This window comes from Anabas testudineus, chromosome 12, assembly GCF_900324465.2.
Source record: "Anabas testudineus chromosome 12, fAnaTes1.2, whole genome shotgun sequence".
NCBI lineage: Eukaryota > Metazoa > Chordata > Actinopteri > Anabantiformes > Anabantidae > Anabas > Anabas testudineus.
In genome coordinates, this window is record NC_046621.1 from 6,611,714 (window position 1) to 6,633,797 (window position 22,084).

The 22,084-nt window shown below is 41.2% G+C and overlaps 1 protein-coding gene across 10 annotated transcripts in view; it reads left to right on the plus strand.

Moving 5' to 3' along the window:
* Positions 1-21,006, plus strand: part of LOC113158345 (probable E3 ubiquitin-protein ligase HERC1) — a 38,196-nt gene extending 17,190 nt beyond the window's left edge. For 6 of the 10 annotated variants that reach the window (XM_026354194.1, XM_026354202.1, XM_026354199.1 and 3 more), the window contains exons 35-80: positions 23-190; positions 282-521; positions 608-691; positions 879-1,104; positions 1,270-1,564; positions 1,909-2,681; positions 3,216-3,426; positions 4,442-4,611; positions 5,461-5,544; positions 6,107-6,293; positions 6,398-6,525; positions 6,651-6,859; positions 7,133-7,392; positions 7,579-7,631; positions 7,718-7,915; positions 8,358-8,523; positions 8,992-9,241; positions 9,522-9,756; positions 9,851-10,125; positions 10,318-10,445; positions 10,597-10,724; positions 11,067-11,294; positions 11,453-11,580; positions 11,686-11,885; positions 12,136-12,250; positions 12,401-12,532; positions 12,622-12,720; positions 13,019-13,192; positions 13,378-13,662; positions 13,762-13,827; positions 13,974-14,099; positions 14,188-14,326; positions 14,417-14,598; positions 14,699-14,854; positions 14,931-15,053; positions 15,302-15,404; positions 15,524-15,693; positions 15,808-15,946; positions 16,030-16,199; positions 16,331-16,500; positions 16,684-16,849; positions 16,936-17,012; positions 17,111-17,363; positions 17,497-17,649; positions 18,067-18,372; positions 18,461-18,989. In XM_026354194.1, coding sequence (XP_026209979.1) covers positions 23-190; positions 282-521; positions 608-691; positions 879-1,104; positions 1,270-1,564; positions 1,909-2,681; positions 3,216-3,426; positions 4,442-4,611; positions 5,461-5,544; positions 6,107-6,293; positions 6,398-6,525; positions 6,651-6,859; positions 7,133-7,392; positions 7,579-7,631; positions 7,718-7,915; positions 8,358-8,523; positions 8,992-9,241; positions 9,522-9,756; positions 9,851-10,125; positions 10,318-10,445; positions 10,597-10,724; positions 11,067-11,294; positions 11,453-11,580; positions 11,686-11,885; positions 12,136-12,250; positions 12,401-12,532; positions 12,622-12,720; positions 13,019-13,192; positions 13,378-13,662; positions 13,762-13,827; positions 13,974-14,099; positions 14,188-14,326; positions 14,417-14,598; positions 14,699-14,854; positions 14,931-15,053; positions 15,302-15,404; positions 15,524-15,693; positions 15,808-15,946; positions 16,030-16,199; positions 16,331-16,500; positions 16,684-16,849; positions 16,936-17,012; positions 17,111-17,363; positions 17,497-17,649; positions 18,067-18,372; positions 18,461-18,646 — 8,514 coding nt within the window. In that variant the 3' untranslated portion in view covers positions 18,647-18,989. Of the gene's footprint in view, positions 1-22; positions 191-281; positions 522-607; positions 692-878; positions 1,105-1,269; positions 1,565-1,908; positions 2,682-3,215; positions 3,427-3,571; positions 3,619-4,441; positions 4,612-5,460; positions 5,545-6,106; positions 6,294-6,397; positions 6,526-6,650; positions 6,860-7,132; positions 7,393-7,578; positions 7,632-7,717; positions 7,916-8,357; positions 8,524-8,991; positions 9,242-9,521; positions 9,757-9,850; positions 10,126-10,317; positions 10,446-10,596; positions 10,725-11,066; positions 11,295-11,452; positions 11,581-11,685; positions 11,886-12,135; positions 12,251-12,400; positions 12,533-12,621; positions 12,721-13,018; positions 13,193-13,377; positions 13,663-13,761; positions 13,828-13,973; positions 14,100-14,187; positions 14,327-14,416; positions 14,599-14,698; positions 14,855-14,930; positions 15,054-15,301; positions 15,405-15,523; positions 15,694-15,807; positions 15,947-16,029; positions 16,200-16,330; positions 16,501-16,683; positions 16,850-16,935; positions 17,013-17,110; positions 17,364-17,496; positions 17,650-18,066; positions 18,373-18,460; positions 18,990-20,369 lie in introns of those variants that run through there. The other 4 variants (XM_026354195.1, XM_026354204.1, XM_026354197.1 and 1 more) reach the window with 4 other exon arrangements.
* Positions 21,007-22,084: the final 1,078 nt, after the last annotated feature.

Here is a 22,084-nt window from a genome sequence, read left to right on the forward strand (position 1 = left end):
TCCTATGCAACACATTTTGCAGAGTCCTGGCAGCTATGATGAATGTATTCCCATTGGAGACTTTTCCTTTGACCCACACAAGCTGATGTGTTGTTCCTTGGAAAGTGGGAATATTCTCTCCCATGGTACAGGGGGAAAAGGTTATGGACTGGCAACCACTGCTATCACCTCTGGTTGTTTTATATGGAAGGTAAAGACTGGCATCTACATTAAATATAAATTTGAACACTGCTGAGAAAACATCTCCAATAATATGAAATGCATCCAATGTCTCTCCTCAGTTCTACATTACCAAAGAGAACAGAGGCAATGAGGGCACATGTGTTGGAGTTTCCCGCTGGCCCGTCAGAGACCACAACCACCACACCACCACTGACATGTGGCTGTATCGTGCTTACAGTGGCAACCTGTATCATGGAGGAGAACTAGTCCGCACACTTCCCTCTTTTACCCAGGGTGACACCATCACCTGCATCCTGGACATGGAGGCCCACACTGTTTCATTTGCTAAGAATGACAAGGTCTGACCTGAAATATTTACAGTTTACATTTACAGTTTTTGCTCTAGTTGACTGTTGTGTTGCTTATGCTTTGTGTTTTTTCGCAGGAGCCAAAGTTAGCATTTGAAGGTGTGGTTGCATCTGAGCTTTATCCTTGTGTGTTGTTCTACAGCAGTAATCCTGGAGAGAAGGTACTTCATAAACTATACTACATATACACTTGCCTTCATCTTAAAGTCCTTTGTCAGAAAATGTGCCTTTTTGCCACCTTCTTGGTTTCTGAAAAAAAAGTTGGATTTAAAAAAAAAAAAAATTTAACACAAAATAATTTTATTTCATTTAGTTTTTCACAACAGAACGCTTCTGATATCCCCACAGGTTGCGCTGCGTGATCTCCAGATGCGAGGCATGCCCAGTAATCTACTTCCTGGGGAGCCTCTCTGTAGTCCTAGGATCACTGTCCTTGTGGAGTCAACGGTGCAGCTCTTGCGTCGACTCCACCAGTGTGACCAGTGGGCCCCATACATCAACCAGTATATCCATTCGCACCTGGAGCTCATTGGTCCTCTGTTAAAAGAGGATGACTTAGAAAATGTTAATCAAGGTCAGGAACCAGATTAGACAGTTGGTCTGCTCTTTCATCTTTTTTCAAGTGAATAAAGTTGTGTGTAAGATCTCTTTAAGATTGTAACTTTATAAGTGTTATATTTTGCAGTATATTTTTCTGTCAATATTTGTTTGATCCTCACTGCTTTACACTCTCCTGCAGGCCTCAGTCCCACACACTTGGGGAGGGAAGAGAATGAAAGAGACAGAGATGAGGCTGTTGATGACACAGGAGAACTGAAGGCGCATCGTCGGTCCATGTCAGAAGCCAAGCTGGCTGCTCTTTGCACTGAAGTATGGCCAGTTCTGGCCATGATTGGAGGGGTGGACAGTGGTCTGCGAGCTGGAGGACTTTGTCTGCACAAGTCTAGTGGGCGCAGGGCTTTTCTGCTTGGTGTCCTGAAAGAAGGTAGCTCCCTTGCCAAGCTTCAGTGGGAGGAGGCGGAACTCTCTGTCAGGTACTAAATTATCAATATTCATATCCCCACTTACTTATAAAATGTCTTTGCACGTGTCTTTAATATGATGATTCTCATTAACTTCCATTAAACAATTCTTATATTTTTCTTGTCTTGGTCCTTTCAGCATGTTTATTACTCTGTATAATCCTTTTCTGTTAGTGTTTCTTTTCCTCCTCTGTAAGTTGTCTAACATTTTACTTTACTTTCATCATTTACCCTCCTGATCTTACTTTTTCTTGCTTCTTCCTCTTCATTCTTAAATCCATTAATCCCTGTTGAATCCGTCCTCCGTCACTCCATGCTGTATCTGTGGGTTCTTCCCATCCTTCCCAATAACTAAGCTCCATGAATTCTTGGTCACCCAGCGATACGCCGATCATCTCATTGGAGCCCTGTGACATATCCTGCTGCAATGTCACCCAACTCGGCGGCCTCAAACCAACAGTGTTGTTAGATCTCATTTGTTTGATGGGGTTGCTAGAGGAGCAGGGTTGGGTGGGGAATCATCCAACCTCTAGAAGGATATACTCTGAAGAGAACATGAAAGAGGGTGAGGCACAGAGCTATTTGGATGAAGACATGCCCAGTGACATCAGGTGGCTGGCAGAAGATGAGAGGACAAAGCGGAAGGATCTGAAGACTGAGACAGACCCCTTTATGTCACCTTCAGCAACCAAAGATTCTACAAAGATCACAGATAATCAAGAATTAACTGGTCTCCCCCAGGCTCCCCAAACATCGAATACATTTGTCCTTGAACTTAGAGCAGTTAGAGTCTCATACCTTCTCATTGGGGCTTTGAAATCCCTGAGTGTCATTTTCAGTTGTGACAAGCTCTCAGATTTGCTTCTAGTACCTAAACAAAACCCTCCCAACTCTTCAGTCAGTCCCCTTTCCAGCCCAATGCCTGATCAGGCCAAGGGCAACAGCAAACAATGGGATGAGAGTGCTGAGCTGAGATCAGTGCTCCAATATGTGGTGCAGAGCATGGTCAAATGGGCAGTGAGGCCGTGTCCCATCAAACAGAGCGTATCTCTTGCTGACCTGGAAAGGGCTCAGGTTATGATCTACAAAGGAGCCCTGAACAAACTGCAGGAGGACAAAGAACGCAAAGGTATCTAGATTTATGGTATACATTTGGTAATTATTTTTGTTAAGCTACTGTGTTGCAAAGACTTCTGTCACACTTCTCTAGACCTTTTTAGGTCAAAAGATTAAAATAATATATAATATACATAGTGGCCTTGTGGGTGCAAATCAAAATGAATATTAAATGATTTGGTGAATGAATGTTTACATATTAAAGCTGATCTTTTCATTTATTAATGAATGTGCTTATATTTTCCCAATTAATTATATTGTCTACAGAAAATGCTCATAACAATTTTCGGGTTGTTTCTTTGGGTTTTATATATTAAAGATAACCCTAAAGTAGTCAGTTTTATTTTAATGTTAAGACATCAAATTCTTATTTTGGTAAAGCCAGAACCATAAAACCAGCCAGGTAGCCATCCAACCATAATGTAATGATGTTGAAATGAACTTTTCATAATGGACAGGCTTAAAACAGTTCTGTTTTCTTGTATTCAGGCTTAAAATAAAATGTGATGCAACAATAAATAATTGGCATCATTGCTTTCTTTTGCAGAATCTGGCCATTTGTCATCACAGCCCATTTCGAAGTCCTCCAGCTCTGTATCCTTGTACAGTGCGGGTTCGGAAGGCACTGCCATTTTTGGTCAATCCAACAGAGCCTCTGCCTCATCCTCTAATACTGACTTGGCATCTTCATTGCCAACACACCTGCAGGCCGATGGCCTTGAGAATTTCAACCCTTTCCTCCCCATCAGCCTTCTCCAGTGAGTATGGCATTGTTGCATCATAAACGATTTTCATTTGATATAACTGAGTAAATCAGGTTGAGTACTGTAATGTAAGACATACATTCAGACTCAAAGTAAAGAGCAGTATGATCAATGTTCATGCTGTTATTAATTGCTACAGACCTGTATCCTTTGGCAGCAGCAGCCATTCGGAAATCCAGGAAATGGGTGAGTTAGGATACATAAAAAAAAAGAAAAGTGTGAGGTTCTGCCTACAAAGTCTTTAACCTAGGCTGCAGCTCTGCCCGCCCATCCTAACCCAGATACCTGACCATGGTGTCAGTTATTCCTGCTTTCAAGGGGCAAACAAATAGCTTCAGCTCTATGGATAACAGAATAAAATCAAAGCCCTCCAGGAGGAACATTTTTGTGAAGAGTAGTAGCAAGCTCTTCACCAAGAAAAAGTATGTGAACCTTTTGGAATTTCATGGTTTTCTGCATTAATGTGTCATACAATGTGATCTGATCTTCATCATTAACAAATATAATGTGCCTAAAGTAATAAAACAAAAACAATTCTTATCTTTCATGTCCTTATTGAGAACAACCACAAAAAACTTCATAGTGATATTGGAAAAAATATGTGAACACCAGCATGCGAATATCTGCCATACCCAAGGAAACACAATTGAAAACACAATTAATTGATGGATTGGATTTGAGTGGCAAGGAAAAGTATGTGAACCTCATAGTACTAGTGGAAAAAGTATGTGTAATTAATTACTGGTTGGTTCTCAGTCAAATTTCTTTTTTTAGTCAAATTAGCTCTCTTCCAAACCTCGAAAACAATGTGATGTTTTATGGTTGTTCTCAATAAAGACATGAAGGATCAGAATTGTTTTGTTATTACTTTATACACATTGTATTTGTTAATACTCTTATCAAAGATCAGATCATATTATATGACAAATTAATGCAGAAAACCATGAAATTCCCATACTTCACATACTTTTTTTTGCCACTATATATACTGTATCTTTACTCCTTCTAGGCACATGGTGTTAACCCGATTCCCTACACTCACCGGCCTGGTTAGCACTCCCCCAGTGCTGCACCCTTGCTTCAGCCTGGCCAGCTCTGCTTCTTGTGATGCCTTCACAGAGCAACAGACTAGCTTCATGGAACCAGGTCCCTGCAGCACACAGGCCAGAAGCAGCCTGGGTAAGAACAAACTCTGAGACGCTAGTGCAGGAAAAGCTGCTGGAAATCAACATATAGCATTACATAGAAAGGACAACTATCCTATAGCATAATGTAAATGAATCCCTTAATTTTAAATTACTGATAAACACCACTCTGTGTCAAAGATAATATTTGGAGAGTTCAGTTTTTCCATGTTTGCTTTGTATTCAAACATGTTATTAATATAAAATGGGAAAATGTATTTTGTTCAGCCAGATAGAATTGTAGTAACAGGAGGATCGTAAAACAACTCAATGCAAACTCTCTGTGTCTTGCATGGCCTTTCATGTTCAGCTCTTTGTCACCACTGATCTGCTGCCCAAAACAGCATGTGTTTTGCTCTAGAACTGGACAGATAAGACGTTACAACTTTGAAATGCATGCATACACAGTTTGTGCACTAACATGCTTGAATGGCACCAATTTTCTCCTCATTGTCATTTATGTTGGTGTTATTTTTGAACATTGCCAAGAGATCCGTTAAACAGAAGGTCATCTCTCTGACTTTCTTATTGTAAGTTACCTTAGGGTTAACTGAATATTTTACCAATAAGTTTAGTCATTCATTGTGGGTACACTATACAAACTAAACTAAAGTGTATTTGAGATTAGTAGGCTTTTCTAATAAAGTACAGCTTATTTTGACGAAAATAAATAAAATGTAAAGATTACTTATTCTATTTCCCACTTGCATAAATATGAAATTCTCAAAATGTAGCTGTTTGTTTTCAGTTTTTTTTTTTTGTTGTTGTTGTTGTGCTTTTTTTTTTCTTATGTATGTGTGTGTGTGTGTATGTGTGTACTTTTTCTTTTCTCCTCACCCACCAGAACGGACACAAATGTTTGTCACCAGTCGGTTGCTAGAAATGGGATTCGCTATGAGACATATCTACTGGGCCATGGAGGCAGCAGGTACTGCTTTGTGGAGTGCGTCTGATGCCACTAAACTTTTGCTTCATGTGCTTTCTCTTTTTCAACATTTGTCCGTCCACTGTGTGTGCAGCACTTTATTTGGAATAAGAAATGTATGGTTGTGTATGAAAATGCATTTTTAAAATTCACATTATGATTAATATGATACTGTTAATTAGGTTTTTTTTTTATTATTATTGCTGTTATCATGTTGTTGGATGGTTTTCAGATCTTTCGACGTCATGAGTAAGTCAAGTCTGATTCTTATGAAAGGAGGTTTTCTTCCTTTTCTTGAAGTGTATATTCACATTGCACCAATAGACTTCACGTAAACTGCCCTTGTTATTCCCTCCCTCGCTTATTACAGTGTATCACACATTTCAACACTGGCCTTTGTCACTGACTCTGTTGTCAGAGCAGGTTTGCCATCTTGACCTTAAAGTATACACAGTAGCATGATCATCTGGTGGTGATGTCCAGCATAAATTAGCTATGCAACACTCCATGATCCATCTTTTCTTTTTGAACTCTGACAGTTCAACTTCCCTGTGGTCCCTCCCAGATGTAGCAGGTGACTTGGACTCTCAGACCATTGAGGTGTTGGCCAGCTGGATGCTAGAGCACCCCTTGACTGAGGAGCAGCAGGTAGCTGAGTCACCTAGACCAGAAGGTGCTCCTGACACACCATCCCCAGATGGGCCAGAGACCGTGCAGTGTCCTGAGCGACCTACCAGTCAACCGAGTGAAAGGTCAGAGATTTTTTTAAATTTTACTCTTGGTATTGGCATTGGGGCTTTGTTGTAAAGCAATGTAATGCAAGCAGTTCACTGACTGCGTGTTATTTTGTTTACAGCCTGTTGCCGGGGCTCGACTGGATCGAGAGGGAGAATTTCTTAGATGTGCATCTGACCAGGAACAGACCTCCTCCAGCACGCAGGCGACGCTCAGGACCAACTCAGAGGACCTCCTTCCGAAGGGCAGGTCAGAAAAACAGCAGTGATTCAGAAATGTATTAAAGCTTTGTCATTGTAAAAGGGTGTGTTGGTACACACTACATTAACACATTTATTGAGTGTTTTAATTTAAAACAAACATAATCTTTTCAGACTTGCCATCACCTAGCCCCCTACCGCAGCTGTACCAACAGCACACATTGGTCAGCGATTGGCCAGAGCAGGTGGAGTTTCATCCCTACTCTGCTGAAGAGGAGTCAGAGTTGGGCTACATGGATGATCCATACCACGAGGAAACTTATGAAGACCTGCTCACTCCCTCATTCTTCAGTTTGGAAAGAGACACACTCCAGATCGTGGAGGTGACATACAAATTATTATCATTAAGGCTATAGGACATGGACAAAAGAAAATGTATTTTGTTTACCTAAATAAATATCTGTTGGGATTTAAAATGCAGAACTCCAGAGTAGCTTGTGACAAATATCACATCATGGCAAATTAAATGACTCACTGGCAAATTAAAGTTTAATTAAGAGTCCAGATGTTCATGTAGTATTAATTTCCTCTAGACTGTAGCTCTGAGTTGCTTGTAGATCTAGAAATAATGACCTATCTTACTACCCTTCTTTTAGGCTGGAGAAGAACGCAGTCAGATGGTGAAGTGTGAGCTGTGCAACACACTTACCCTACAATTTAACAATCACATAAAGCGCCGTCACCCAGGTTGTGGCCAGAGTGCCGCACGAAAGGGTTATGACAGCACCGGGGCCTATGTGGACGTCTGGTTCAAAGGCGAGTGTGGCTCCAACTTTCCCTTCTACCTCCTTTGCAGCTCCTGCAGGGAAAAGTATCTGGCTGCAAACCTCAGTGAAACTAATTCTAAATATGAAAGGTAAAGTAGATGCAGTATATGCAAATTTATGTAAACTAAATTACTGTAAAATAAATATGAAACCTGTTGTGCTGGCTCTAGACTATTTGGTGTTCTCATATTTTTATATAAACTTTGTTGGTACAGTAAATGTAATATGTTACAGTATATAGTTTATTATTGATCACTGCTGTGTCCTCTTTTTAGGATTAAAGGTCTGACATCTGATTTGATTGGCCATTTGGACAGTACTTCCGATGGTAGGGACGGCTATTTTCATTTCAATGTCACTTGGTACTATATAAATATATTTTTTAATTATATGAATGGCTCTTTTGTTGCTCAGATGATTGGGAAATCAGCTACCAAGAGGAGTGTGACACGGACAAGCTGACAGGACTGGAGGACTTTGGCCTCTTACTGAGACCCCTGGGCCTGACAGAAAAGAAGTTGGTACCAGATCCTATTGCTTTTGCTGAACCAGATCCACTTGGATCCCTCGTTTACAGCTCTGGTGACCCTACAAAAGCAATAGCTCCCAAAGGTACTGGGTGTTCATTACAATAGCTACAGTATCTGAGGTTTAGAAAGAATTACTGTAAGTCCTGTACTGACAGCAGATACAAAGAACTGACTGTATTTAATGTCCAAACTACTAAAGCACAATCATCCAAGTGTCACTAAGTAGTTAACTGTCTTCCTGCTTTTCTTGCAATGAATGTTACCTTTCATTTCTTTCATTACTGGTGAAAGATTTAGCTGACTTGTAACACACTCCCACATTCCTTCTGTGTTTGTTGGCAGCAGCTATAATTCATCCACAGACAGAATTACTGCAATATAGTGATTAATTCCATTTATTCATAACTGGGCATCAGAACACTGTGATACAATAATATTCATGTATTTATTGCATTTTCACATCAGAAGGATAAACATACCTTAACCAAGGAAATGCCGTTTGTGTTTTTCCCCCTTAACACTAGTTAATGCCTTGGTTGAGCAGAAGACCTCTCTGACTCTTGGCCAGCAGGCAGTATCACTGAGGGACTCGCATGATAGACTGAAAGCTTTAAGAAGAGTTACCTCTACAGCTCAGATTCTGCTAGCATACAGCATGGTGATGAGAGCATTATCTCAGACTGCCTCTAGGTATGTTTGATCAGAGTCTATCTTTGCTAGTATGGACATACAGTGGCAAAAAGTATGTGAATTTCATGGTTTTCTGCATAAATATGTCATAAAACATTATCTGATCTTCAGTCAAGAGTATTAACAAATATGATGTGCCTAAATAAGAACGCAAGAAAAATCTGAACTTTCGTGTCTTTATTGACAACAACCATAAAAACCTCACAGTGTGAGTAGAAAAAGTATTTGAACCCTAATGACCTCAAAAAAGTCAGTCATGTGTTAGCAGAAGTTAAGAAAATTAGTTTGTGTGGACTAAAGCTACTTCGACTGACAAAAAAACATTTATGTGTTATTATAAAAGTATGCGTGTTATTACTTTAGACACATTATATTTATTAATTTGTTAAAGGTTCACTTGCCACTGTATTCATCAATTTCATCAGTTAGTTGTGTTTTCAGTTGTGTTTCCTATTTTTTTTCCTGTAGCGCCTCAGTGTGCAGCCAGTCAAATAGACTGGAGTCCTTGGGTCTGGCAGATATTCGCATCCTGGTGCGTTTGATGACTTTAGCAGCCGGGGGCAGAGCTCACACCTGCATGGACAGACGTTCAGGTGTGAAGGGGCTGGCGACAGAACGCAACAACTCAACTTTCCTCAGCTCCCTTACTTCAGCCATTGGCAGTGTGGTGTCCCATAGTCCGACTGCTTACAGGCAGCTAGTAGAGATATGCACACAGGTCAGTGTCTAATCAAATTATTTAGGCTACATGATTTGATCTCAAATTGACACTATTCCAGTTCTATCACAGTGTCACATATGAATATAAATACATTTTCTATGCATCAGTAAATTAGATTTCAGATAAAATTAAAATGGCAATGTTGTATGCAAATGCGCAGAAATGTATGATCAACTGATATAAGGCATTACGGTAGATTTAAGAGATTATTCAATGTTATTACTAGCAAATAAATGGAAATTCTAAAGTCTGAATGTTCTTTTATTACTGTACGTAGGACCTAATGGCGGCAGCTACAGGAGTCAACATTGGGGCAATCAGTGACCCACAGCAGCAAAGTTGTCTAAGTTCCAGCGCACCAGCTGCAGCGCAGGGTGCTCAGCCACAGAGACACTCCAATGACCAGACTCCCCCAACATTCCTGGTCACACAAAGTCTTGTGTCCTTGCTCACTGAAAAGGGTGTTCATTGTTACAGCCCAGATAGAGTTGAACACGAGGCCAATGGGGAGAGTGAGTGTTACTCTTAAATCATTACATAAAAAGTGTTTGAAATCTTGTGATTCTGTTATTAATAGCAGCTCTCCTCTGCATCTGTTTAACCTAGACACAGGATACCAAGGGGCATCTTCGTCCTTGCCTCCTTCCCCTCTACCCCACCTGGGTGCCAGAGTGGGCCCTCTGGAGTTGGCTAATGCGTTGGCCGCATGTGTCTTGTCTGCCAGGCTGACCAGTAAGCACCGCCAGTGGGCAGCACAGCAGCTGGTGCAGGCCCTGGCTGCCACAGGAAGGGACAGTCCTAATCGTCCCCAAACATACAGTGACCTGGCTGGTGACTTGCGCAAATGTCCTCTCAAGAGACTAGAAGGACACTACAACAAGGTGAGGGACTTGATTAGTGAGTCGATTAGTCACACTGCGAGTCATGTGGACTGTGCCTAGAAAAAATATGTGACCCTTTGGAATTTGCTAGTCATTTTATGACAAATTAGTAGTTTTGGGGACACATTTGGTATGTTTTAATCCCTCAAAAAAGGTGAGGTTAAAGCCTTTAATAATTTCTGCTCTGTTTAGGTGGCAAGCTGTTTCTGGAGCAGTGAGCAGAATTTGCTGGCTACATGCTCCCAGGACAAGGTGGTTCAACTTTGGAGTATCAGCCAGAATGCAGTGGAGTTGCAGAACACCTTCTCCTGTATTACTAGGTTGTGTTTCCTTTATTCAGAAGTGTTTTGATTCCAATCTGTAAAGTATATTTGTTCATCCAAGTACCAAAGTCTTAATTTTTTCATAGCTACAAATGACTTGCTATCAAAGGACTTGCATTGTAAACCTTAATTATTTGACTCTCTCCAGTAAGACGGACAGATCAAGCAGTGAGAGGGCCAGTAGGTGTCATCACATGTCTCCTGTATACTGGAGTAAAGGTGGAAACTTCTTGGCTGCTCCTGAGAACAAACATTTGAACATCATGAACATCAGGGGTGAGTGTATTCATCATAAACATGTTAAATAACAAATGTAACATAATGACAGAAAAAGTGATGATTCCAAATTAGTTATTTGGAGACAGTTAATCAAGACAATTACTTGACTAAATATGCTATACTGTGTATAATATAAAAGTACATTAGAATTATTTATTGTTTTTTTAATTACAATATTGACAGTATGGTAATTAATTAAAGTCTGAACAAACATTCTGCATGGTGGAGGTCAGACAGCCATGTGAAGGAACAACTCGCAAAACAGAAAGTGCTTGACACAGTTGTAACATGAGTCATCAGAACAGTTTGTACAATATGAATTTTTCTGTCATTTGACAGGGTCACACTGTCACGTGGAGGCTCAGGTGTCTCGGATCACAGCTCTTTGCTGGGCTCAGTCCTTCAGCTTGTGGGTTCTTGAGCAGCCAGCTGCCAGTAGAACCAGACCCACTGACAGCCTTCTGGTGGGTCGGCTTGATGGCTCCCTCTGCTGGCTGCAGGTCACAATGCAGGAAATAGAGCTGCTTGTGAAAAGCACTGAACTCACCCACTGCCACAGGAAAGAGGGTGAGGAGGGTGTTGTATTCACTGTTTATACAAGACATGTTTTCATGAAAAATGTAAACAAAAATTTAGACATTAAATCAGCTAAATAAGCATTTCATGCCTGTAGTTTTAGTCTTCTAATCTATCTTTTGGCAATAAGAAAATCTGATCTCCTACAGCCCCCCAGTGTGTCGCCTGGCACAGTGAGGACAAACCTTTTGCTGTGGGCTATCCTGATGGAAAGATTCTATTGGCCACAACTGAGAGCTATGAGAATGAGCAGCCTGTAATGCTGTCTGTCTCCCAGGTCTGTTTCTAAAATGCATGCTACAGTTATTTTGTACACCCCTGTCTACATATCCTGACACTGAATTGCTATTTACTCATTAGTCTGTCCTCCTATACACTACAGGACAGTGTGAGCTCTGTTAAATGGGACCCCACAGGACACTTGCTGCTCTGTTTGAGCAGGTCAGAGGTAGTAAAGATACTTGGACGCTCCGGGGGCACCTGGGTGACCCTGCACTCCCTCATTCACAGCAGCACTGTTAACATTGCTGAATGGTCCCCAGTTGCTGGCAGAGCACCTGATCCCAGGCTCATGATGGCTGTGTGAGTTCACTGAATTCCTTGGTCATTCTTTCTGTAAATATTATGCAATTTTTAAAAGGAACTATTAAGACAAACTGCAGTAATTAGTAATAATAATTATTATTAATAATTTATGATAAACATGTAAAAATAATGAAAGAAAATTCAACAATAGTTGATAATGAATGTTGTGGTAACATAAGCTTGCAAACTAATACCTCAGGTTTGTTGCAGATAGTTTGTGTTTATTTCTGTATCTACCTTTTTGTAGAGGTTGTCAGAATGGCTCTGTGTATGTCTGGACACTGCCACAAGGGGGTATGATTGTATCTTTGCCCAACATACTGAACAACTCCCCCAGCCAACATAAAAACAGTGACGTCAAGGTCAGTTTTGATATGCTATCAGTGTCTTTTTGTAGTCCTGGTTCTGCCATTTTAAATGATGGAAATATAAAATATCACCATAGTCAGATTGTATTGTAGCTATCCTTTTATTTAAGCTCATGAAATCATTCTTTGTGTTCTTTTTTACAGCAGGACGGTGCAAAGCGTATGTTTGTACTTCATGGCCACATTACGGCAGTGAAGTCTCTTTCATTTTGCTCTAGTGGACTGGCTCTGGTTTCTGGAGGCATTGGGGGACTGCTCAACATCTGGTCTTTACAGGTAATTTCATTGAGTATTACCCAAGAATATATGAATCAGAAGTCAGATTTTACTATTTTAATACTCACATTTCTTTGTGTTTCCTCCAGGATGGTTCAGTCTTACAGACTGTTACTGGTTTGGGTTCAGTCATCAGTACTACTTGGATACCAAACTTGGGTGTAGCTGCCTGCTTTGGGAGGTCGAAGGTCATTTGAATCACTCAAATTTTATTTAAACTAAACCTTTAAAGAAAACTTCAACATATTTTTTTTTACATTAACAGAGTTAGATGAGATGTTTGTTTAAATATGAATTAGCTGTGCATAAATAATGATTTGTCCCCAAGCTACTCTATGCCAACATTATTATTATTATTATTTATTTATTTATTTTTTAAATGCCTCAAAGGGTTGAGACCAAACGTGTGTACAAATGTTTGCAGATGCCACATTTGACTTGCTGGTGTCACTTAACAATTCTGTACTGTCACTGTTTCTTTTCCAGGATGTTTTGTTGATCTGCTGCACACCTGACTGGATCAGTCAAAATCACGTGCTACCTTCCTGTCGTATGGTTCTCAGAAGCCAGAACATCCTGGGTCTAAATCGGGCACCTTGTTTGGCTGTGTTCTTGGAGAGGCTGCCTTTGCTGTTGCAGGAGCAGTACAGCTACGAGCGGGTCAGTAGAGAAACTAACATTTGAAGTCATTTAATTACATTATTTGGGACATTTTTAGCTCTTGTTGGTGTAGAGGATGTAGCCCTTCTGTTAATTTCCCGTTCTTGTATCTTAATTTTCTATAGCAAAACTTTCACTATTTATTTGATCTAAGTTTGTGTCCCTGTGTCTTTCTGCCCATGCAGACCCATGTAGCAGCTGGTGACCAGCTAGTCCACAGTGCCTTTCTGCAGAGTCTGGCCTCCTTGGCTGTTGGTTTGTCTTTAGAGAAACACCTATGCCGGTTCCCACATCCTCAATACCACACCACTCCTGATGTACACTCCTGCCCGCCAGAGTGGAGCTGGCTCGCCACCTATGCCACTACTGTCCGCAGCGCTGAGGCTATTGCCAGCGGTACCGCCTTCCCAGAATCCTTCATTGTTTCAGAGTTTCAAGAGATGGAAGACAGCGAAATGATCAAGGCACTGGTAAGCAGTGACAACCCTCTTTATTTAAACTAATCAGCAATCTTAATTGACAAAAATGTGCACAAGTTTATTGTTATGAGACACCTCTGCATCCTCTAGGACAATAGCAAGTGGAGCTTCAGGATGGATGAACAGTTGATGTGTTGGGCCACAATCAGACCAGAGGTAAATGTGAAGTCACCTGAAAATACACAAAACATCCTTTGAAAACTGTTTCTGTTCAAAATAAAGATTAAAAACATCCAAAGATTCAATGTTTAATTTATTTTGCGTAAATGTAATTTCCTCCTTCATTCCCTGTCTCTTTTTAGGACTGGCAACAAGGGGGAAAGAGTGAGGTGTATCTCTGGGGAAATGGACGTTACGGACAGTTGGCAGGAATGGGAACCAATCTCACGATGCCTACTCTTGCAGCCTCTCTATTACAGACTCAGCAGGTAGCAGCTTCTTCATTTAGACACACTCTCACTGTGATGTTGCCGTTTTCAACATTTTTCTGGGTTTGGGTTTTATATTCTCATTCAGGTTGTATGCGGACAGAACTGTACTTTCCTGGTCCAGTCGAATGGGACTGTACTGGCTGTAGGAGAAGGACAGTATGGCAGACTGGGCCAGGGGAATTCAGATGATCTCTACATCCCCACTATTATATCTGCTTTTCAAGGTACATGAACTATTGTAATTTGATTTGGTAGCTTCTATTTAGGCCCAGTTGCTTTTTAATTGAGTTTACTGCCTTTTTATTTGGGGGCAGGGTATGTGGTTATTCAGCTGGTGACGTCTTGTGGATCAGACGGGCACTCAATGGCCCTGACTGAGACTGGAGAGGTGTTCAGTTGGGGAGATGGAGATTTTGGAAAATTAGGCCATGGCAATAGTGAAAGGCAGAGGAGGCCAAAACAAATTGAGGCCTTACAAGGAGAAGAGGTCATTCAGGTAGGTGTGATTTTCATGCTGTATTATCTGAAGCCTTATTAGTTATTAGTAATAAAACAACTTTTCTGAGGTGCCCATCATTTTTGTTATTTCTTTTCAGCTTGCATGTGGCTTCCGACACTCTGCAGTGGTAACAGCAGATGGAAAACTGTTCACCTTTGGCAGTGGTGAATCTGGCCGTCTGGGTCAAAGGTCGACATCCAACAAGATGCTGCCTGAAAGAGTGGCTGCACTAGAGGGATATCATGTAGGACAGGTAAGTCTCTATACTTAGATGGTAAAAAGCAAAATACAGTACAAGAATAAGAGCTGACTTTATGACATTTTCTTAGGTGTCATGTGGACTCAACCACACTTTGGTGCTATCCCTCGATGGTATGGTTGTTTGGGCTTTTGGGGATGGGGACTATGGCAAATTAGGAACAGGTTCCTCCACGGCAAAATACTACCCACAGGTAAGGTAATGGGAACGAAGAGTCCAATTTAAGAATCCTCAAAAGGCACAACACAGGTTGTTTATGTTCTCTCTACGATGTCCCTGGTTGCGCCCCTGGAGAAAGCAATGAGGAACTCCAGAATCATGCTTATCATGACCTCATTTCAATGTATTACTAAATTGTTTACTATTTATTTTCATTTCTCTTCATACTTATAGCCATTTCTATTAAAGAAATAATATTTTTGGCATTGTTGCCATTAACAGAAAGTGGAGCAGCTATGCAACAAGGGAATTAAGAAGGTCGGTTGTGGAACTCAGTTCTCTGTGGCATTGGCCTGTGATGGACATGTTTACACATTTGGACAAGGTACATTTTCATATTAAAGTTACAGTACTGTTGAGGTACTTTACTGTAGTCTTTGAAACTGCAAATTATTCGATGGACAACTATTCCTACTATTTTGCTTCCTTCTGTTTATCTTTCAGAGCGTCTCATTGGCCTTCCAGACTCCATGCTGAAGAATAAATCCTGCCCCCAAGTGGTGCCAGCACTGGAGGGGTTGTTCATAGAAGACATTGCTGTGGGATGTGAACATGTGCTCACCCTGTCCTCCACTGGGGATGTCTATGCTTGGGGCTGCAACAGTGAGGGCCAGGTAACAATGATGTAATGTTGTAAAACCATAGACTTCAGACTTAATCTGAAGTTTTCATTGCACATCAGATGCACTTCAAAGACTGCACTGTTGTATTTTACATGTGTGTTCCAGCTTGGCCTCGGACACTCCAACCCAGTTAAGGAGCCCACACTCATTACGGCCCTCCAGGGGAAAAACATTAGACAGATCTCTGCTGGCCGCTGCCATAGTTCAGCATGGACGACACCGTCTACCTCGATGAAAAACTCATGTATATCCACATAAATACTCTTTGTATCTACGAGCCACACAAGTGAATACACTTGGGGCTCAATTTGTTATCTTTATCTCCAGGTGGCTCTGGAAATTTCCAGCTAGGCCTTCCCCAGTCGGTCCCTCCCCAGTACAACACATTGAAAGATTGCAGCCCTGATGTTCTCAGCATGCGCCTAAGAGTACTCCATCATTTTTCTGATCTCATGTACAAGTCCTGGAGGTTACTAAACCTGGATGCCAAGAATGTGGTAATCATTTATTCTTTTTGTTCCTTCTATTAAAAAATGAAATGTTAGTAATAGAAATGTTTATCATACACCTGACTTCTCTCTGCCTTATAAATTTCCTCTTATTTTATCCTGTCCCCCCCTTTATCTAGTTGTCCACCTCACGCTATAGTTCAGGGACAACAGCCATCATCCGAGGCGAGCTCAGAGGCCTTCTATCACCCAAGGTCAACACTCTGCCTTTAGTGCGCTCTATTGGCAGAACAATGACCCAGGGCAAAACATATGGGCCACAGATCACTGTGAAACGGATTTCCACAAGGTAATGGCGACCATGATATTTAGTCTTTACATCTTCAGGGTTCAGCTGGTGGAAAAACATCATATGGTGATTGCTTATACTTAGCTTGTTAATTTCAGGACTTTTATCTGGTTATTTTTTATGCAGTTTGTTTGATTTATGATACTTACTCTGATTGATGGCACTTGTCTTACATTTCCACAGAGGTCGGTCTAGCAAGCCAATCTTTGTGCAGATCGCAAAGCAGGTGGTGAGCCTGAATCCACTGGAGCTGCGACTGCCATCTCGAGCCTGGAAGGTCAAACTTGTCGGAGAAGGAGCGGACGATGCTGGGGGAGTGTTTGATGACACGATCACTGAGATGTGCCAGGTAGGATGGAAAGCACACATGAGAGTGATGACTTGGGGAATCGTGGGTTTTGTATAAATTGAGAAATTTCAATGTGTTTTCACCAGGAGTTGCAGTCTGGCGTAGTGGATCTTTTGATCCACACTCCCAACAGCTTTGCAGATGTGGGCAGTAACACTGACAGGTCAGTTTTTCTTGTCCTTTTGTAATTGTTAAACTATTATTGGTGTAACAGAACAACACTTTTTTTCAAAAACTGATCTTTACCTCTGGTATTGGCAGGTTTCTGTTTAACCCAGGTGCACTCTCAGATGATCACATGGTGCAGTTTCGCTTCCTCGGCATCCTCATGGCTGTAGCAATCCGCACCAAGAAACCTCTTGACTTACATCTGGCTCCCTGGGTGTGGAAACAGCTTTGCGCAATGCCACTGGGGGGGCCTGACCTGGAGGAGGTTGATGTTCTCACATACCGCACTCTGCAAGGCATCCTTCATCTAGAAAACAGTGGAATCACAGAGGATAATTTCCATGTGGTGAGATGCTGTGTGGACTGGCTTATTGCAGTGATTCTAAGATGATGGATATTTAAATGCATTTATAGCTTTCCAGCCCTTCACCATCTTTATCGATACTGTGCTTCATTCTTTCCCATACCTTCCTTTTAAGATGATCCCACTGGACTCATTCATGGCCCACAGTGCAGATGGAAGACTGGTGCCTGTCATTCCTGGAGGTCAAAACATTTCCCTAACCTTTGCCAACCGGACTGAATATGTGGAGAGAGCTCTGGACTACAGACTGCATGAGATGGATTCACAGGTTTGTTTACATGTAAAATACTGTGTTTAAACATGGTAATTTCATCAGCTAGTCTTCATTTAAGGAACATTTAAAGTTACAATACAACAAAGTCGTGTGTGTATTAGACAGGCACATCTACAGGACGGGAGATGTCAGGGAATCGTCTAAAGCTATTGTAGATAATTTGACATGATGATGTATAGAAATGAAATTAGTGTTAGAAAACGAACCTTCTTCCAAAAATTATTTTAGATTACATATGTGTCACTATAGCTGAGGACTGTAGCTCTAGTGCCCAAAATCAGTTCTGTGTCATCCCACTACCCACCAGTTTCCATTAGTGTTCACTAGACATTCTGTTTGTTGTTCCCGGTTGTTGTTCCCTTTATCTCATCCTCAGAAATATCAAAGCTGACATTGTTCTGTTGTGTCCAGGTGGCAGCGGTCAGAGAAGGCATGTCCACCATCATCCCTGTGCCCCTCCTCTCTCTGCTGACAGCACAGCAGCTGGAGCAGCTGGTCTGTGGCCTGCCAGAGGTCTCTGTTGAGATGCTTAAGAAGCTGGTGCGTTACCGAGACATCACCGACAGCCACCAGCTCATTGGCTGGTTTTGGCAGAGCCTGGAGGAGTTCACCAATGAGGAGCGGGTGCTATTCCTACGCTTCGTCTCTGGCAGGTCCAGGCTGCCTTCCAACCCAGCCGATATCACACAGAAGTTCCAAATCATCAAGGTTGATAGGGTAAGGTCACCACTAACAAACGAATCAAAACAAATTCATATTAACTGCACAAATAAACGTTATTTTCCCCTCTGCTGGTCTTTTCCAGCCCGTGAACGGCCTCCCTACTGCTCAGACCTGCTTTTTCCTGCTTCGTCTGCCCCCGTACACAAGCCAGGCCATCCTCGCCGAGCGTTTGCGTTACTCCATCCACAACTGTCCTTCCATCGACATGGACAACTACATGCTGACCCACAACACTGAGCCAGCAGACGGCTCCGGCACTGAGGATTGAAGCAGAAAACTGCAGTCAACAGGTTGATGAATGTAACTTCTCTGATGCCATGCGCATTATGCACTGAACACAGATTTTTATTCGCCAAACCTGTATGGGTAGTGTACTGTTTATATTTTGATGATTTAAAGATATGTGTAGTTTTAATTTTCCCACCGTGCAAAGTGTTGTAACTATTACAGTACATAATCAATCAAAACTACAGGGATACAGAATAAGATTTTTAAAAGTATAGGTCAATAAGCCACAATAAAGGAGTTCATGTGCTTGTTTGTTTGGAAATATGTAATAATTCAGTCACAAATAGGTAGTATTATTGTAAAATAAAGAATGTTTAAATAAGGATATGGCTCTAATGTATTCATAATATCTGCTCCTGAAGGTTTTGAAAGAGTCACTTACAGTTGCTTCTCACGCGTCTGGTTTCATGTAGTCCTTCCTTTCCTCCTTCCTTTCACATTTACCGTGTTTTCCAGGGTAAACGTCTTCCCCCTGTAAATTTAACCAAATGTTTTCACATTGTCAAAATGTAATTTACTCAACTGTCCAACAAAAACCACACAAATAAAATGCTTAGCAGACTAATTCCATTATCGCGCTCCCAAAAACACGGCGACTCATCAAAAACAATCTGCCCCCATAATAATGCAGGAATCTATATACTCTGTTTGTATCAGCCATATGTAGAACAAACCACATTTGTTTCTTTCTCCAGTAAACACATCAAAGACCTACTGTCTATATACACTTTTAAGTCAACTGCTTGTCTAAAAAAATAACAAAAAGGATTTTCTGATCAACTGATCATCAATATCCAGCCTCATTTTACACTGTAAAGAAATGTCCTCTGGTCAAGTAGTCAGCCAACACTCTATAAAACATCTTAAATTAGGACACTTAAGAATTATTGTCTATGTAATGGTCTAAAATATGTTTTCTAGGTTTTATACGTAACACAGACCTCCAGCTGATTCTTTCTATTATATAACCAAACAAACAACTTCCCTTATTAAAAGAGATCTTAATTCATTTCCCGTGAGTCTAATGTTGTCCTGAGTCAGCACAGCTGGCAAGTCTGCAATTTGTCTGTACTAGCGAGAGGTATGTCTGCTGTGACCTTATTACCCATCTGTTTCCCCGTGTGCCGCGTGGCCAGTACGGCAGAATTTAACCTGCAGTCAGCAACCCTGCAGCTGAGAGAAGGAGGCTTTTTCATGACAGCCCTAGCCAAGTATAAATATAACATCCATCTGCAGAACAAGTAGCCTACAAAATTTTGGGAGGGCCAAGAGGGAAAAAAAATCTTTGCTTTTGTAGGGAATTTGTTTCAATAATCGTCTCCTATTTAGTACAGCTGAATTGGACTGCCTGGAGTCTAACCTTTCAATATAAACGTACAAGGGTCCTTTAAGGAGACCTTTGCCAAAAGGTGAATATCTGTGGTGTCCTGAAAAGAACATTATAATTTGCAAAAAGAACAAATGCTACTTTTACATTTGCAGTATCCAATCAGATTTTCTGTAATTCAGTTAAACAATTTATAAACTCAGCGCTCCATTAATCGCACAAGCCAAGGTCTTAAAATTCAGATTTCATAAAGAGGTAGTGTTCCTGTACCCATTAAAGCTTTGCTGACTTATTGTACTGTAGCATCATCTTTAATTTTCCAGCTCACTGTGGCACAGACCTGGTTGTGAATATGCACTACTTCTTGTTTCCACAGGAGGGCAGGCTGGCTGTTGCCGAGATGTACCAATGTAAAGTTGAAGAAAACACTGAGCATAAGCAGAGAACATCGACACACACACTCATTCAAAGATCCTTTATACAGTAGCTGATGCTGCATGTCACCGTCAGCTAATCTCCATCACCCTGTTTCTCCTGAACAGCTAATTTGATCTGTACTAAAGGATGAAACGGTATTTGTTCAAATGACTCCAGTGAAACAACTTTTCAAGGCCAACTATGCACGTCTTTAAATAGTTAATGCCATAAATGCAGCTGGCCTTAGTTTGCATCATAGCAATATTTAAAAACAAACAAAAAAAAAAAACCTGCTCACGTGTTCCCACTCTAACTAGGCCATCGACGTGTGTTTCAACCCAGGTGCAATTCACAAAATGCCTCTTTGCCTAGTTTCAAAGACACACATGGGTATATCAATAAAAAAAAAAAAGACTGCATGATGTTTGAATGACTCATGTCCAGCATCATAGGAAGTGATCCTTGAGGAAGTCATGTTTTTTTACTATGTGGACTGCATGAATTAAAGCCACATAATGAAGAGAACATAAGAATTTAACAAATCTGCTCCATGATGTGGCACTGCTATGATTTTAAGTTTTAGAGACACATATGTATGACTTGGTTTAATTATTTACTGTAACTTAATTAAGGTACTACATTATAAAATGTTTTCAGATTCACTGCGGCTATATTTTTGCAAAACACTTGAGATTTTATTTTTATTAGTAGTAAAATATTTCTCATGCCTCCAGAGAGTGAAGCAGCTCTCTCCATGCTGAATTTTTAATTAGTCAAAGGAGGGTGTGACCTACATAGTCTCATTCAGGCAAAACAGGAATGTGACTGGCTACCTGACCCCCCCCCCCCTCTAAAATCAGAGAAGCTCATTTCATGTAGACAATAAACGGGTGCATGAGGGCTGCTGTGAAAACAACGGCACTTGTGCACGGGTCAATGATTTGCTGAGGTAAGGCGTTGATGTGATGTATGCCTGGGCGGCTGACGGCCTGTTTGAGTATCCTGGCTGGCACCTGCTCTTCTCTTATTACAGGTCAGCACAGGCGAAGTGTGACCCATGTACTTCGCAGACACTTAAGAGTCTCGTACGGTTTCAGTCAGTGACGTGATATGGACGAACGCTTGCTGATTGACACCAAGTGCCGGACAGTAGACAGGAAGAAGCCAATGATGCGGTGAAAGGCTTCGGGCCTGATTTACACTTCACAAAATGTGTGAATTCACAGCATTGCTCTGATCTGCAAAGGACTAAATCCACATTTTTGGGGATGAATATTGAACTCCCATATAATTCAAATATATCACTGATGATGTCACTGTCATGCTAACAACCAAATTGCTCTAGTTGTAGTTTAAATGGCGTGAGGAATGAAAAGCTGAGGTGTGTCATGGCACTTAAGGAGGCTTTAGGTGGCACTAGGTGGGAACCTGGTGAGACAGCTCTGATTAATAATGCAGCAGTGTCTGAAGGGGCAACACAATCCCCTAATGCCACCTTTCTGGAAAGAATGAAAAAAGGTCATAAAAAACATGTATAAGGTGCTTGTTCACCTTATTGGACGCTGTTTTTAAAGTTTCAATTGTTTGCTATTCACACTGTAAGTTGTACTTTAATCCTAAGGCATTTATGTGCCTCCAAAGATCACTTCACCTGAAAGTAATCCGATTTTTATC